At 42.4% G+C, this 14051-nt stretch overlaps 1 protein-coding gene across 4 annotated transcripts in view; it reads right to left on the bottom strand.

The window, feature by feature from the left end:
• DCAF5 (DDB1 and CUL4 associated factor 5) overlaps positions 1 to 14051 on the bottom strand; it is a 100284-nt gene that overhangs the window by 6751 nt on the left and 79482 nt on the right. For all 4 annotated transcript variants that reach the window (XM_082733978.1, XM_082733976.1, XM_082733979.1 and 1 more), the window contains exon 8: positions 3544 to 3671. In XM_082733978.1, the coding sequence (XP_082590104.1) occupies positions 3544 to 3671 (128 nt within the window). The remainder of the gene's footprint in view (positions 1 to 3543; positions 3672 to 14051) is intronic.

Below are 14051 nucleotides of genomic sequence, written 5' to 3'. Positions count from 1 at the left end.
ACGTGAGTGTGGGTTCCTACTCAACTTGGGCTTACCTCAGATAAAGCTTAGCTCCCTGATCTAAACAGTGAATTAGATGGGTCTCATCCAACCCTAAGATTCAGAGCAAAACAAAACCATTATCCCAGACAGCCAGTCTGCAGTCCTCCAGGGACTTGTGGCACCGAGCTGCAGGGACAGGCAAAACAGGTAGGAACCCCAGCCCCACAGGGCCCTGGGCAAAATGACTTCACTCTCGAGCACATCTTTTCTCATCTGTAGAAATGACAATGATGAAATGACATAACCTATACCAAAGCACAAAAGAAATGTGGTGCTTTCTCTTTCACTTGGCAGCTGAATTCCTCACCCAGAAAGCTTTAGACCCATCCTCAAAGAGACTTTTGAACTTCAGAAGTATGGACCATCCCAATTATCTTAGTCCTCATCCTAAGAATATTTTGAAATATTTGTTAAAGTATTTATTTCTTTACACTGAAAGTCAGCAACTCAGAAGTAAAGCACCAAAAAACCCAACCCTCTGCCCCGACATGTTAAATGTGGATAGACAAGCCTCCTCCTGGGGCACGTTTCATAAGAAAAGGAGGAGAGGGATGAGCAGATTTCTCTCCAAGCTTCTCTGAGCTTCTCTCCAAGCTCAAGAGATTGCTGAGGGGGAAAGAGGCCCTTCAACTCTTATTCAAACATTGTCAAAATGGAAAGCAATTAAGTAGCAAGTGTTCTGATCTACACAGGTGCCCAGGATATCCCTGACATAGCAGCTCTAAGCCCTCTCCTCTTTGTACCATTATATTAAATTAGGAAATCTGGCCATTTACCAAGAAAATCTACACTGAAAGGGACCTAACTGCTATTTAAGGGTTCTCCACTCTCTCTAATATGGCTTCCAAGACCTTCTGGGCCCACCTCCTGCCCCCCTTCCTGCCTTATATCTTAGTCCTCCATTCTTGTGCTCTTTCCTGTGGCCAAACATGGTCATTTTCTGAACAGGTCCTATGCTTCACTGCTTCTGAGCAATTATTCTTAAGTATAATGCTAGAACACAGTAGGTGATCAATAACTATTAATTCAACAAAATAATTAACTATCTATTGCCTCTACTTAGAATGTTCCTCATATCTTACTCCGTCCTTTTGCAGTCTTTATTCTCCGAATTCTAGCTCAAATCCTACCTGCCCAAGGTTATCACAGATGGGACAAAAAAACTCTCCCTCCCCCAGAGCATTTCTGTTTCCATCTCTTGTGTAGCTACTGCACTTTTCATTGTATTTACTTCTTGTCTCTCTTATAGGGTGACCTACATTACCTTTTTTCGCCTTTATGTTCCCCATAGAGTCTAGCACAAATGGCACACGTAGGTATATCATACATATCACAAATATAGTAAAAACATAGGAATGGTCTTTTGAGAAAAAAATGTCAGCACTTGCTCTGTCTTGCCCCTCCAGGCTTAACTATAAAACAAACCCCTCCTTTGCTAAACATGCACATTCAGGGGACTGAAGAAGAAGAAGCTGATCCCAACAACTGGGATTCTTCTCTTCTGGGCTAGGACAGCAGCAGTAAAGGACAAGGGAGAAGGTGGAGTAAAGTGGAGAGAAAAAAGGTCTCAGGTTGGTATAGATATTATGCTCTTTAAGCCACTGATGCTCTCAGAAATGGCAAGCAGGAAAGTGACACTTATTAAAATAGTCAGAAATTATCGGGCACAGGTAATCCACAAGGAACTCCTGGATGGCAAGTCACCATAGATATCCTCACTTGACAGATGGGGAACAGGCTCAAAGAACTGTCCAAGAGTACCAGCTGTACTGACTTAAGGTTTCAAATGGCTAAATGTGCCTCCTGGTGGGGAAGGATTCAGACCCCACTGGAACTTGGAAGCAGTAAGCTCCATAGTTCAGCCTGGATAACCTCCCAGAGAAAAAACACTTTCTTCTCTCACTCCTCTGAGAACTTGGCTGGTTTCCAAACTATGACCTTTAGGGTAAAGACTCCAGTTGACTAAACAATAATTGGGGAGACTAAGTACAGAAGCATCCCAGAGTGCACGGCCAAGCAGGAATCTCTCTTCTAAAGGAGATGCCCAAGCAGAGCTCTGAGAAACAGAATGACGTCAACAGGCCTAGCAAGGACATGCTACTGTGCCAGCCCATTAGTCATAGGCCAAAGGAGAAGAGAAGGCAATTCAAGGGACAGGGCCAATTCCATGACTGTCCAGTGAAGGACGACTGAGCAGAGGCCTCTGGCTCCCATTGCCTTCCCTCCAGCATGGGGAAGGTGACAGGCCACTGGTAAGAACAAAGAACAGGGCTCTATCCTGACTTGCCTACTAACTGGCTGTGTAACTGACCCCAGGTAGGTAGTTTATAATTGAAATCTCATCATCTCTGAAAAGAAAAAGTCAGTAAAAATGATCTAGAAGTCTTGCTCCAGTGCTGTGGGAAAACATGCGCAATCATGAAAGTAAGCACTGATCCACAGGACCAACGAAACTTTACATAAAGGAATCTGGAATGAGAACAAATAAAAATACTGACCCATCCTCCCACATTGTATTTCTGATAGCTTCCCTTGCTTAATATACAACTTGGCTTAACTCTATACGGAGGGAAGGAGGGAGGAAATGAAAACCATCAAACCATCGCAAACCAATTTTTACCTCTTCCCTGATACCTTCCCTCAGGTTTTCATTATTATTTTAGGAAAAAAAAATTAGGGGTTTTAACTTTTGGGGGGGTTATCATCTATCCTTACTTAAAAATCAAGTTATCAGAGAGTCCTAAAGGATTCATCATTTGCCCCCAAAACCTTCATTTTCACAGATGTGGAAAAGGGTCACTAGCAACTGGAAAGTGAGGGACAGGTAGTAGGCCACCCTCCTGTGAACACAGGCCAGGCTGAGTCTCTTAGCTACAGGCTCTAGACAAATTTCTTGGCTGGGTTAAGTTCATTCAGTCACTGTGCAATTAATGCAAGTCCTTAGCCTCGATCACAACCACATGCAGTGGGTTTTGATATGTTCTGAGACAATTTAGCTATGGTTCTGGCAGCCACTTAGTGATGTCTGTGCCATATTAGTACAGCAATTAATGCAAACTACACACCAAGTAACTGAGGGGATGGTGGCTTCCAGATGAGGTTTGGAAAGCAGAATGCATCAGATTCAAGATCAAAGGCCAATGGAAATGCAGTGGCATACAAGTGGTGTCTAGTTTCAAAGCCTAGTGACTATTTTTAAAAGTGGTCCTGAAAAGAGGGTTTTAAACCACTTTTTAATATCATTTTTAAAATATTTTATAATGTTAAAATTGAAAAAAATTTTAAGTAATCTTGATCCCCAACATGGGACTTAAACTCACGACCTTAAGTTCAAGAGTCGCATGCTCTACTGACTGAGCCAGCCAGATGCCCCAAAATAATTAAGAATTTTGATAGACCTTTAGTATGTTTAGGTATGAGGTCCTATATATATTGTTCTAGTTTCTTCCAATTATGAATTGTAATAATTTGTCTAATGAACAGAAGGGGAAGGTGCCTCACCTTGATAATCTTTTCTACACCAGAAGAGCAGATCATGTAGGTGTGAGGGTTAAATCGGACCTGGTTAACAATAGACCGATGCCCTTTCAGCACCATGAAGGCTCCGTTGACCACCCTACCAATGCCACCTGGGAAGACAGAAGGAAACAAAAATCAAATGATGAAATGGATAAAAGTAATAGGTTCCAGTAATGGCACACAAACAGCTCTGAAGTGGAGCCAAGATGTTTTATTAACTATGCCACCAGCAGAATGCTTAATCTTCAGATAAAGTTGCTATGGAAAGAGGGAAGATGAAATATTCTCTCAGCATATGTGCTCTTACCAAGAGCCTTTATTTAGCCTTTAAGCATTGCCCACGCCCACCCACTGCAATTCCATTGTCAATGAAGCCACAGCCACTTAAAACATTTCTCAAGTTTTTGATCCCCAAGATAGAACCCAAGTGTTACCTTAGAAAAGGCCAGTCATGAACAGAATGAGACTGAACTACTTGGGAACAGTTAGGCATCTGAGCCAGGGACATGCAGAACCAGAAGCATACAATTACCTAAATGCACAAAAAAATCTCTGATCCATTTGCCCTTACTTGCTAGGATGAAGGCTGCAAACAAACAAACATACAAAAGCCACTGGGAAAATAATGGAGAAAATCCTTCTGTTACCCTGATAGCAGGCAGTGCTAGGGATAAAGAAAGATTTGGACCACTTTCCTGATAGGGAGAGCCCAAGTACTAAGAATCTGAATTAGAATAAGGGGCTAAAAGACAGGATGTATGGATTAAAATCAAGAGGCCACTGATAAAAAGTTACATTTTAAGGACCATCCTATAGGCTTTCTTCTTCAGTGACTGGGAAAAGCACTAGATGCTTGGAATTTATAACACAAATGAATATGTCATCATTTATAAACCTGGAATAATCTCAAAGGTTCGACTTCAATGGATCACACAAGAACACATGCACCCATGTTCTAAACAAGGTCGCTTCTGGGTAACCATCAACAGCTCAGTACACATAGGCCAACCTGTGTTCCCAGCCAACTGGCAAAATATGATGCATTTAGACACAAAGAAGTTAAGTGTTCATTTATCTAAGCGGTGAATACCATCTTAGCCCCCACACCCCAGGAGTATGGTGCCATTAGGGAACAAAGTATCAGTAGGCAGCTTCCGCTCCACATGCCTCTACTTCACTCCCAACTCTACCTTGTTTAAACCCTCATTCCAGACATTTCTCATCTCACTGTCTACAGGGACAATGACTACACAACATTCCTTCTCTAAAAATAATCTGGTTCTGGAGAAGGGGTCTTCTGCTTTTGGCCTCCTGACACAACCCCCACCCCATTTTTTTTTTTTTTTTTGTCACAACTCCCCTTTGACTCATGGAAGATACTCCTCTTGACTGCCGTGTACATAAACATCTCTTTTATGACAATAGGAGCTTTCAGATCTGCCAACTTAACTAGCACTGGGTGCTTACTCGGTCAGTGACAAAAATGTTCTTTGCCTAAATTTTCCACCATATTTGCTGTCATTTTTAAAAGAGTTTGTTTGTTTGTTTGTTTGTGAGAGTAAGAGAGTGTCATGGCGGGGGGGCGCGGGGAGAGAAGTAGAGGGAGAAGGAAAAGCAGACTCCATGGTGAGCACAGAGCCTGATGGGGGTCTTGATCCCATGACTCAGAGATCATGACCTGAGCCGAAATCAAGAGCTGGAAGCTTAAACTGAATGAGCCACTCCAGGAACCCCTGACATTATTAATATTTGAATTATCCAGGATGGACAACCCACTTAAAGCTATCCATATGCCAACCCAACATCATCAAGTTTGCTAATAAACCATGAAGGAGAATGACTCGGGCATTCTCCTTTATGGACACATAAACATAGGGCATATGTTTTCATGGATCAGGAAAGGTTAGGGGCGCCTAGGTGGTTCAGTCGGTTAAGCTTCCAGACTCTTGATTTCAGGTCAGATCACAATCTCAGAGTTGTGAAATCAAGCTCTGCGTTGGTCTCTGCACTGCGCATGGAGACTGCTTAGGTGTCTCTCTCTCCTTCTCCCTCTGCTTCTGCCTTTCCTCCTCCCCAGCTGTGCTCACCAAAAAATAAACAAACAAATAAACAAATAAAAATAAAAGGAAAGGTTAAGCACCAAAGCAGGCTGCCGTGATGGGAAACCCTACATAGCCTCAGTGTACTGGGTTCCCAGAGTGGAGTGGAAGGAAGGGAAGGTAACCTGAGCCTAGTCAAAATAAAAATAAATGAGAAAATTAAGGAAAAGAGATCTACGGGAATGTAAAACAGCTGTTCCCATACAGGGATCTTACCCTCCTCAAAGGAGTTCCCTTGTTGTTGTTGTTTTCCTATGTAAGGTTGATTCAAAAAGTAGCATTCCCGGGGCACCTGAGTGGCTCAGTCGGCTGAGCGACTGCCTTCAGCTCAAGTCATGATCCTGAAGTCCTGGGATTGAGTCCTGCATCGGGCTCCCTGCTCGGTGGGGAGTCTGCTTCTCGTTCTGACCCTCCCCCTTCTCCTGCTCTCTCTCTCTCTCTCAAATAAATAAATAAAATCTTAAAAAAAAAAAAAAAAGTAGCATTCCCACTCATGGGTCCCTTCTGAATTCTGTGTTTCTAACATCCTACTCCTACCCATACCTGCACTGGGGTAGTCACTAGCAAAGAAACTTTGGGTTAAACCTAGTACAATCTCTTATTTAATCTTACTGCCTCCAAGAGAAGTAATTTAAGTAACTCAGAGAATTTGATTGACTTCCTCCTAGTCAAGTAAATGGCAGAATCAAGATTTGAACCAGTCTGTTTGCCCATAATGCCCCCAATATCCTTTCCACTGCACTGTAACAGCAGCCTTTAAGAGATGAAAGGATTTGAACAGGAATGGAGTCTGAAGCTCATAAAATATTTGGAAATCTTTCTGGCAGTTACCGTATGAGTTGGTTTTCTTTTTAAGCCCTCAACTTAAAAATGGGAAGGGGCAGATTTTATCCAGTGGTATCCAAAGCACAAGCTCCACTGTATCCGCCCAGGACATTTCATCATATTGCCAACACTGAATAGTTCATGAGAGCTTGCACACCTAGAATGGGGGATGCAATGGCTGGACTAAAGCAGGTGCTCAGTAAGTACTTGTTGAATGGCCAGTGTTTCAGGAGAGGGTGATTCTTTTTTTCTTTTCAGGATTTTTATTTATTTATTTGCCAGAGAAAGAGCACAAGAGGGAGAGTGGCAGGCAGAGGGAGAAGCAGGCTCCCCACTGAGCAGGGAGCCCTATGCAGGACTCGATCCCAGGACCCTGAGTCATGACCTGATCCAAAGGCAGACACCTGATTGACTGAGCCACCCAGGCATCCCAGGAGAAGGCAACTGTAGAATAAGTACTACCCATAGGAGGACAGATGGAAGGTCTCATGTCTTAAAGAATCAACTACCATTGACCTAAAGCTTATCAACCAAACTGACCTTTCTGCCAAAGCTGATTTGGAATACAACTTCAGTAACTTCTGGGCCTGAAGAATAACTAAAGGGTCTCAACATCTATAAACTCAGACCATGGGAAAACTTTCTATTCTCCCATACAATGTGACCTCATCTGGTTTCTCTTCATGGCAGCAACTTTATTTATTTATTTACTTTCTCTTTCAAATCATTTAAATAAGCTTGCAATGATTCAAACTGTGGAAGGAGGATTCAAACTTGTTCCCTTAAGAGGGATGCTACCATGACTGCTTCACACAAGCATGATCAAAGGCAGTGATGAGACCAGATTCCCAAGAGCAAGGGTGGTAAGAAGGCTTCAAGGCTCAGTTTGAAGAGCTTAGTTTCACAAAGTCTCTGAGCGGTAGCAAAAGAGACATGAAATGTAAGGGACCCTCAGAGGGCGCGGTTGCTGGGTCATGAACATCTCGAAGTGTTTCTTGACGGTGATTCAGTGTTGAGAGTATTCGTCATCTGGGGAGAACTGAGCAGGATGGGCTGAGCAGGTCTGCTGTCCCACAGGGTCAGGCTTCTTCAGCATACAGACCCAGTCTCCCTGCTCGTTGAGATAATACTGGAGAAACACAACCACACCAAAGCCAGAAGTTCCAATTCTGCCCATGGCAGCAATTTTAATACAGGTCTTTCCTCCTTCTTCCTGCCCAAACTGGTAACTAGGAAATCCACAGAGCCAAGAGACTGATGGTGACAATGGCTATAGGAAGAATTATGGCTGCCATTTGTTTAAGTCATCCAAGGCTGTGTACACAGAATCCAAACAGTGAATGGGCTTCAGGGAGGCTTGATAGTCTCTCTCCTGGTTTCTGGGTTTCAAATGACTGAATACAGCTGCTACTGTACAGTTTAGGTATAATGATTATTAGAGAATAGATTTTTATCAGTCCTGGAGATTTGTATAAACCAGATTTCTTCTGTCTGAAATAGCTAAAGATGCCAGTATCAGTAAAATATCAAAATAACAACGTTATCAAAAATAACAGTATATATGAGAACTTAGGGTCTCCTCTCTCCATTACTTAGCTAGACTGTACCCATCAACAGGAGGATCAAGTTGGCAAAGAGTCAGGCAGGGAATATTCTTTGCTAAGAACTATGTAAGCTACAAAATGTCCCTTCAGCTGATGATTCACAGACCTGTAACCCTCAGGCAAATAATACATTATATGTTAATTTAAAAGAAAAGTCCCTTCAGGATCATCTCTCAGAGAGCCGTTAGGGGCCTGATGCAGATCAACCTCAACCCATGGTTACTGAGCTGAGTCAAGACCTCATCACTAATAATGGACACCAATGACTGAAACAGCACATACCCGGGGAAAACCACCTCATTCATTCTCCAGCTGTCATTTGTTTATCCACTTCTGTACAAACCAACGGTCATTTCTCTCAGTCATCTGTTCTGACTGGCCCACCAAACACATTGGCATCACTCTGTAGGGTTTTTTTCTTTTTTTTTTACAAAGCCAAAATTCTACATCTCCATCTTCCCTTTGGTTCAAATGGGAATGGGATGCTAGGGAGGTGAAGAAGGCTATAAATCCCCTTACCTATTTTCCTGCAAGGTCTTAGAAAAGCAGTGGACCATCTTACAAGATTCCGGTATCAGTGACTGACTCACTACCACAGGGGGATCCCAGGAAACAAGGGACTCAGAGAAAACACCTTACTCAGAACCCCAATAAACACCATTCTAAAATGCCAAAGCCAAGTGTCCCTCCAGAGAAGACAAGGGGCTAAGTGTATAGTCCTCATTTCCCTTCCCTTTACCTATGCTCCCCTTTCTACAACATTCAGCCAGAGATTTGTCCCCTCAGGACTTTCAAGGGTCAGGACACCACTCCCATTTCTTGACAACTTGTTACTTCTGTTCTTTGTCAATTTTATTTGCTTTAACAAAATCCTCTAAGAATGATGATGTTTTCAGCTCAAGAAGTAAAAGCAGCCAGGTTAAGATTTCTTGATACTTTAGTCTAAGGCCAGTACTCTGTTACTCAGAAATGCAAATTTATCTACTGCCATCTTAATTTCCTGTCTTCCATCAGCCCCTTCCAATCATCTGGTCCCTGTTCTGGGTCCCTTACTACCACTTTTACACTTCACCCTCCCTAATCTCAGTGTTACCCACCATTTCCCCATCCCATTCTCAGAGGGGTGTTTGTCCTACCCATTAATTAATGGAAGGGGGGAAAAAACCCAAAAACTCTGACAGCAAAATTAATACTGGTATTTTATCCAGTTCATTGATTTGGGATTTATTTTATAACAAAATACTTAACATGTCCTGTTCTGTAGCCCCAACTGCCATTGAGGACCTCTTCCCAGTAAGATTGATAAGTTGCTCTTAGATTTCTGTTTTGTTTTGTTTTGTTTAAGTTTTAACTTTTTTTATTTTTTTTATTTTTTTTATTTTTTTTTTTTTTTAAGATTTTATTTGTTTATTTGAGAGAGAGACAGTGAGAGAGAACATGAGCGAGGAGAAGGTCAGAGAGAGAAGCAGACTCCCCAAAGAGCTGGGAGCCCGATGCGGGACTCGATCCCAGGACTCCAGGATCATGACCTGAGCCAAAGGCAGTCGTCCAACCAACTGAGCCACCCAGGCGCCCCAAAGTTTTAACTTTTTTTAGTAATCTCTACATGGGGCTCAAACTCATGAACCTGGGATCAAGAGTTGCATACTCTTCTGACTGACCCAGCCAGGTGCCTCCTAGAACATTGTTAATGGTGATATTTAAACAAACAAACAAACAAACAAAAAACCCTTGCACTCCTGGGTGGCTCAGGTCATGATCTCAGGGTCCTGGGATTGAGCCCCAGTTAGGTTCCCTGCTCAGTGGGGAGCCTGCTTCTCCCTCTCTTCCCAGCTCATGCTCTCTCCATCTCTCTCTCTCAAATGAATAAATAAAATCTCAAAAAAAAAGAAAAGAAAAGAAAAGAAACCCTCAATACTCAGATAAAAATGACAGATTATGGTAAAGGAAACGCTTTTAGCATTTCATGGGCAGATCCTATCTGGTGGGCTCTAGGTTGGAATATCAAACAAAATTATGCAGAATGTATTAATAGGGCAAGATAATGAGTAAATACATAAAAGAGTGGTACCACTTTACAGGGGGAGGGGTGCAGAGAAGTTGAAAAAGGTGGCAGTGGTTACTCAAATAATAAAATGGATATCAAATCACTGTAATTACACAGTCCTTCCCTAACCTCGGAGATACCAAAGAATCCAATGGTCTAATTCAGTCCTCATTCTACTTATGGGACCTATCAGCAATATCTGATATAGTTGCCTCCCCTTTCTTCACTGCCTTCCTAGGACCACCTTCTCATGGTTTTTCTCTTATGTAATTGGTCACTCCTTCTTGCTTTCCTTTTTGGCTGCTCTCCCCGACTCCGTAACACTGGAATGCCTTAGAGCTCAGTGGTTGCTTCCCTTCTCTTGACTAGCTATACTCACTTGTTTGCTGATCTCACCCAGTCTTGTGGCTTTAAACACTACTTATATGCAAACAAAACTCAAATTTTTATCTCTAGTTCAGAACTTCTCTTGAACTCTCGAATTTCATACCTCTATTATCCAAACTGTTCAACATCCATCTCCACCTGGATGTTTAATAAGAGACTTCTCAAACTCTACCTGCTCCTCCTCTCCCCCAGTCCAGTCTATCAGGAAATCATGATCAGGATTTACCTTCAAAAAACGTCTAGACTGAAACCTCTATTACCTTGATTTAAGCCACCACCACCATCACTCACCTGTATCATGGGGGACTCCTACTAGTTCTCCTCATTCCTATCCTTGGCAGCCCCACACCCACCATCTATCCTCAATTCCACAGCCAGAGTGATACTGTTAAATTAAGTTAGATCATGTCACTCCTCTGCTCAGAATTCTCTAATGGGTCTTCTGTTTCACCCACAATAACAGCCTAATGGGACACCCTTTGTGCCCTACTTAACCCTATTATTCCCCTCCCCCCTACTCTACTTCAAAACACAGTTTTCCTTGTTATTTCTCAAACACATGAGGCACATTCTCACTTCAGAACTTTGCATTGGGTTGACCTAAAATGTTCTTACCCCAGATTTCTGCATGGCTAACTCCCTTACCACTTTGAGGTTTTGCTCAAATGTGATCTTCTCAAAGAGGTCTTACTGAACATCCTACCTAAAAAGCTGCAATACCACTTCCATACCCCCTTATTCTACTCTATGTTATCCTTTTCCTTAGCATTTCTAACCTATTAAACATAATCTAATTTATTGTGTTTATTGTTTATTGTAAGTTTCTCTTGGTAGAACATAAGCTCGATGATGGCAGGGGTCTTTTGATATATAATCAAGCCTCGAACAGTGCCCAGCATGGACTAGGTTTTCAATAAATGTTTGACAAGTGAATGAAAAGATATGAGTGTATTTGACTGCAGAATATTAGTATACCGGATAAAACTCAATCTCCATTAGTGTCCCCATCATCCAATGTGTGGGGTATCCAAGTGTTTCTCCATCTTCCTTCTGACAAATTTGGATATTTCTTTTATGGCATTTTTACTATAGTAAAAGCAGAGAAATAAAGGGGCTAAAATCCTATCCATCAGTCATGGTCCTCTGGAATGCTGTTTTCCATGAAAACTTTACTGATCCTCAAAATCTCTTCAAGCCTCCCTTCATTATCTTTTTCTATGGGCCCTGGAACCCCACTTTTAAATTCAGCATGTGCATACACACACATCCCCTTTTCTCGTCTTTCTTAGACTTGAAGTTCTTTGAGGGCAGGAAAGTATTTATTCTTTCAGTCACCCATAGGGTTTTGCATAATGTCTTTTTTTTTAAGATTTTATTTATTTATTTGACAGAGATCATAAGTAAGCAGAGAGGCAGGCAGGGTGGGGGGGAGGCAGACTCCCCATTGAGCAGAGAGCCCGATGCAGGGCTCAATCCCAGGACCCTGAGATCATGACCTGAGCCACAGGTAGAGGCTTAACCCACTGAGCCACCCAGGCACATCGGGTTTTGCATATTGTCTTTTTTTTTTTTTTTTAAGATTTTATTTATTTATTTGACAGAGAAAGAGATGACAAGCAGGCAGAGAGGTAGGCAGAGAGAGGAGGAAGCAGGCTCTCTGAGCAGAGAGCCCGATGCGGGGCTCGATCCCAGGACCCTGAGATCATGACCTGAGCCAAAGGCAGTGGCTTAACCCACTGAGCCACCCAGGCACTCCAGCATATTGTCTTATGTTAGGATACTCAGTAAGTGAACAGACTGAAGTAAATCCCCGTATCATTTTCTCTGGAGCAAGGCTTGAAAGAGAAGGCTAAAGCTATTATCTACCAAAATGAGGCAGGTACCTTTTGAGGCAATTAATCTATTTCATTCTTGATACCACTGGTAGAATTAAGAGGTTCCTGTTCTGAGGGGCAAGGGACTACTTCTTTACCTTGCTATGTCTAAAAGAGTTGTCCAAATAACCTGAGTAATTCCAAAAGGCCTGAGTGAACATCCCCTGTGTCTCTAAGTTTCAAACCACAAGAATTAAATCAGAGTAGGGAGGGGTGCTTGGGTGGCTCAGTCGGTTAAGTGTCTGGGGATCAAGTCCCCATATCAGGCTTCCTGCTCAGGGGGGAGCTTGCTTCTCCCTCTCCCTCTGCCACTCCACCTACTTGTAATCTCTTTCTCTGTGTCAAATAAATAAATAAAATTCTTAAAAAAAGAAAATGATTAAATCAGGGTAGTGACAATACAGAGAGTGTTGGATGCCTCCTAAGGAATCACCTTACCTACCTAAGACTTAAAGAAAAAAAAAAAAAAGTCCGATGGGGACAGTCAATGCTCAGTTAAAGCTCAAAGAGCTCCACAGGCAGCAGTGCTTAACTGCACAAAAAGTAAATTATACTAGTTCTTCTTTGATCATCTGTATATCACATGTGTTTACAACCAACTACTTGTGACCAATTAAAAACAGTTGTTCTTCCAGGCATAAGGGAGGGGGGAAAAAAAGGCAGATGCCCAGGCCTAACTCACTGAGAGTGAAGACAGGTCTAGAAAAAGGAGGAGACACAGAGCACACACACATGTGCAGGCCCATGAAAATGCATTTACAGCTGTTTCCATTGGCCTGCTGGCAGTGGGGGTGGCTGCAGTGACTGGGCAGTGAAACTGCATGTTTTCCCCTCTGTTCAGGGAAAAATCTGTCACAGAACCTTACCCCTCTTCAACTACCAATGAATCAAGAGCAGCCTTGATGCAACAACTCAACCAGCCATTCCTGAGGGAGAGGAAGACAAAGTCTTGGACTCTAAGGAGTTTTTCAGAGAAGAGTCCAAAGGGAGAAAGCTTTCTTCCGGAGGAGTAACAGTCATGGCAGAGCAGCTGCTAAACACCCTCACCGGCACCCTCAGGAGGTGGATGTTATTACGCTGGCTGTACTGTTGATAGCACTAATGTTCTTGTCTTACAGATGAAGAAATAAGTTTGGCAAGATTAAACAATTTTTCCGAAGCAGAAACTAGACGAATGGATCAGGAGTTAAATGCAGGCCTACCAACTCTAATACATTATGTTTCTTTCCATAAACAGGAAGGTCTTCACATAGAAGCAGATCTCAAGGGAAACAAGTCTTATCTGTAAAAACCCTAAAGCCCTTTCCAACAAGAATTAGGGGAAAGGGAAGGAGAAGATAATAAGAAGATTTTCCAGAGACACCCACATGTTGCCAAATTCATTACTTCCATACCTAAGTTACTAGGGAGCAAATGCTTTGGAAATTACGGATCTGTGGACGACGATCCTACTCTACAAGGCAGTAACAACGTCTTATATTTGAAAACACACATTTTTCAGAAATCTCCCGAGACTTTTAAATCATTTTGTGATATGAGGACTTGGGAGGGGAATGGTTTTTACAGTAGAAACTAAAGCTCAGACAATTGCTGTTACATAACTTGCCTAGAATCACTCCATCAGCTAGTTAGTGGCAGCACTGGACTGGAATCC

Source organism: Mustela nivalis (assembly GCF_964662115.1).
Source record: "Mustela nivalis genome assembly, chromosome: 6".
In the NCBI taxonomy this organism is placed as follows: Eukaryota; Metazoa; Chordata; class Mammalia; order Carnivora; family Mustelidae; genus Mustela; species Mustela nivalis.
The sequence above is the reverse complement of the archived record's forward strand: the minus strand, read 5'-3'. Positions and strand labels throughout refer to the sequence as shown.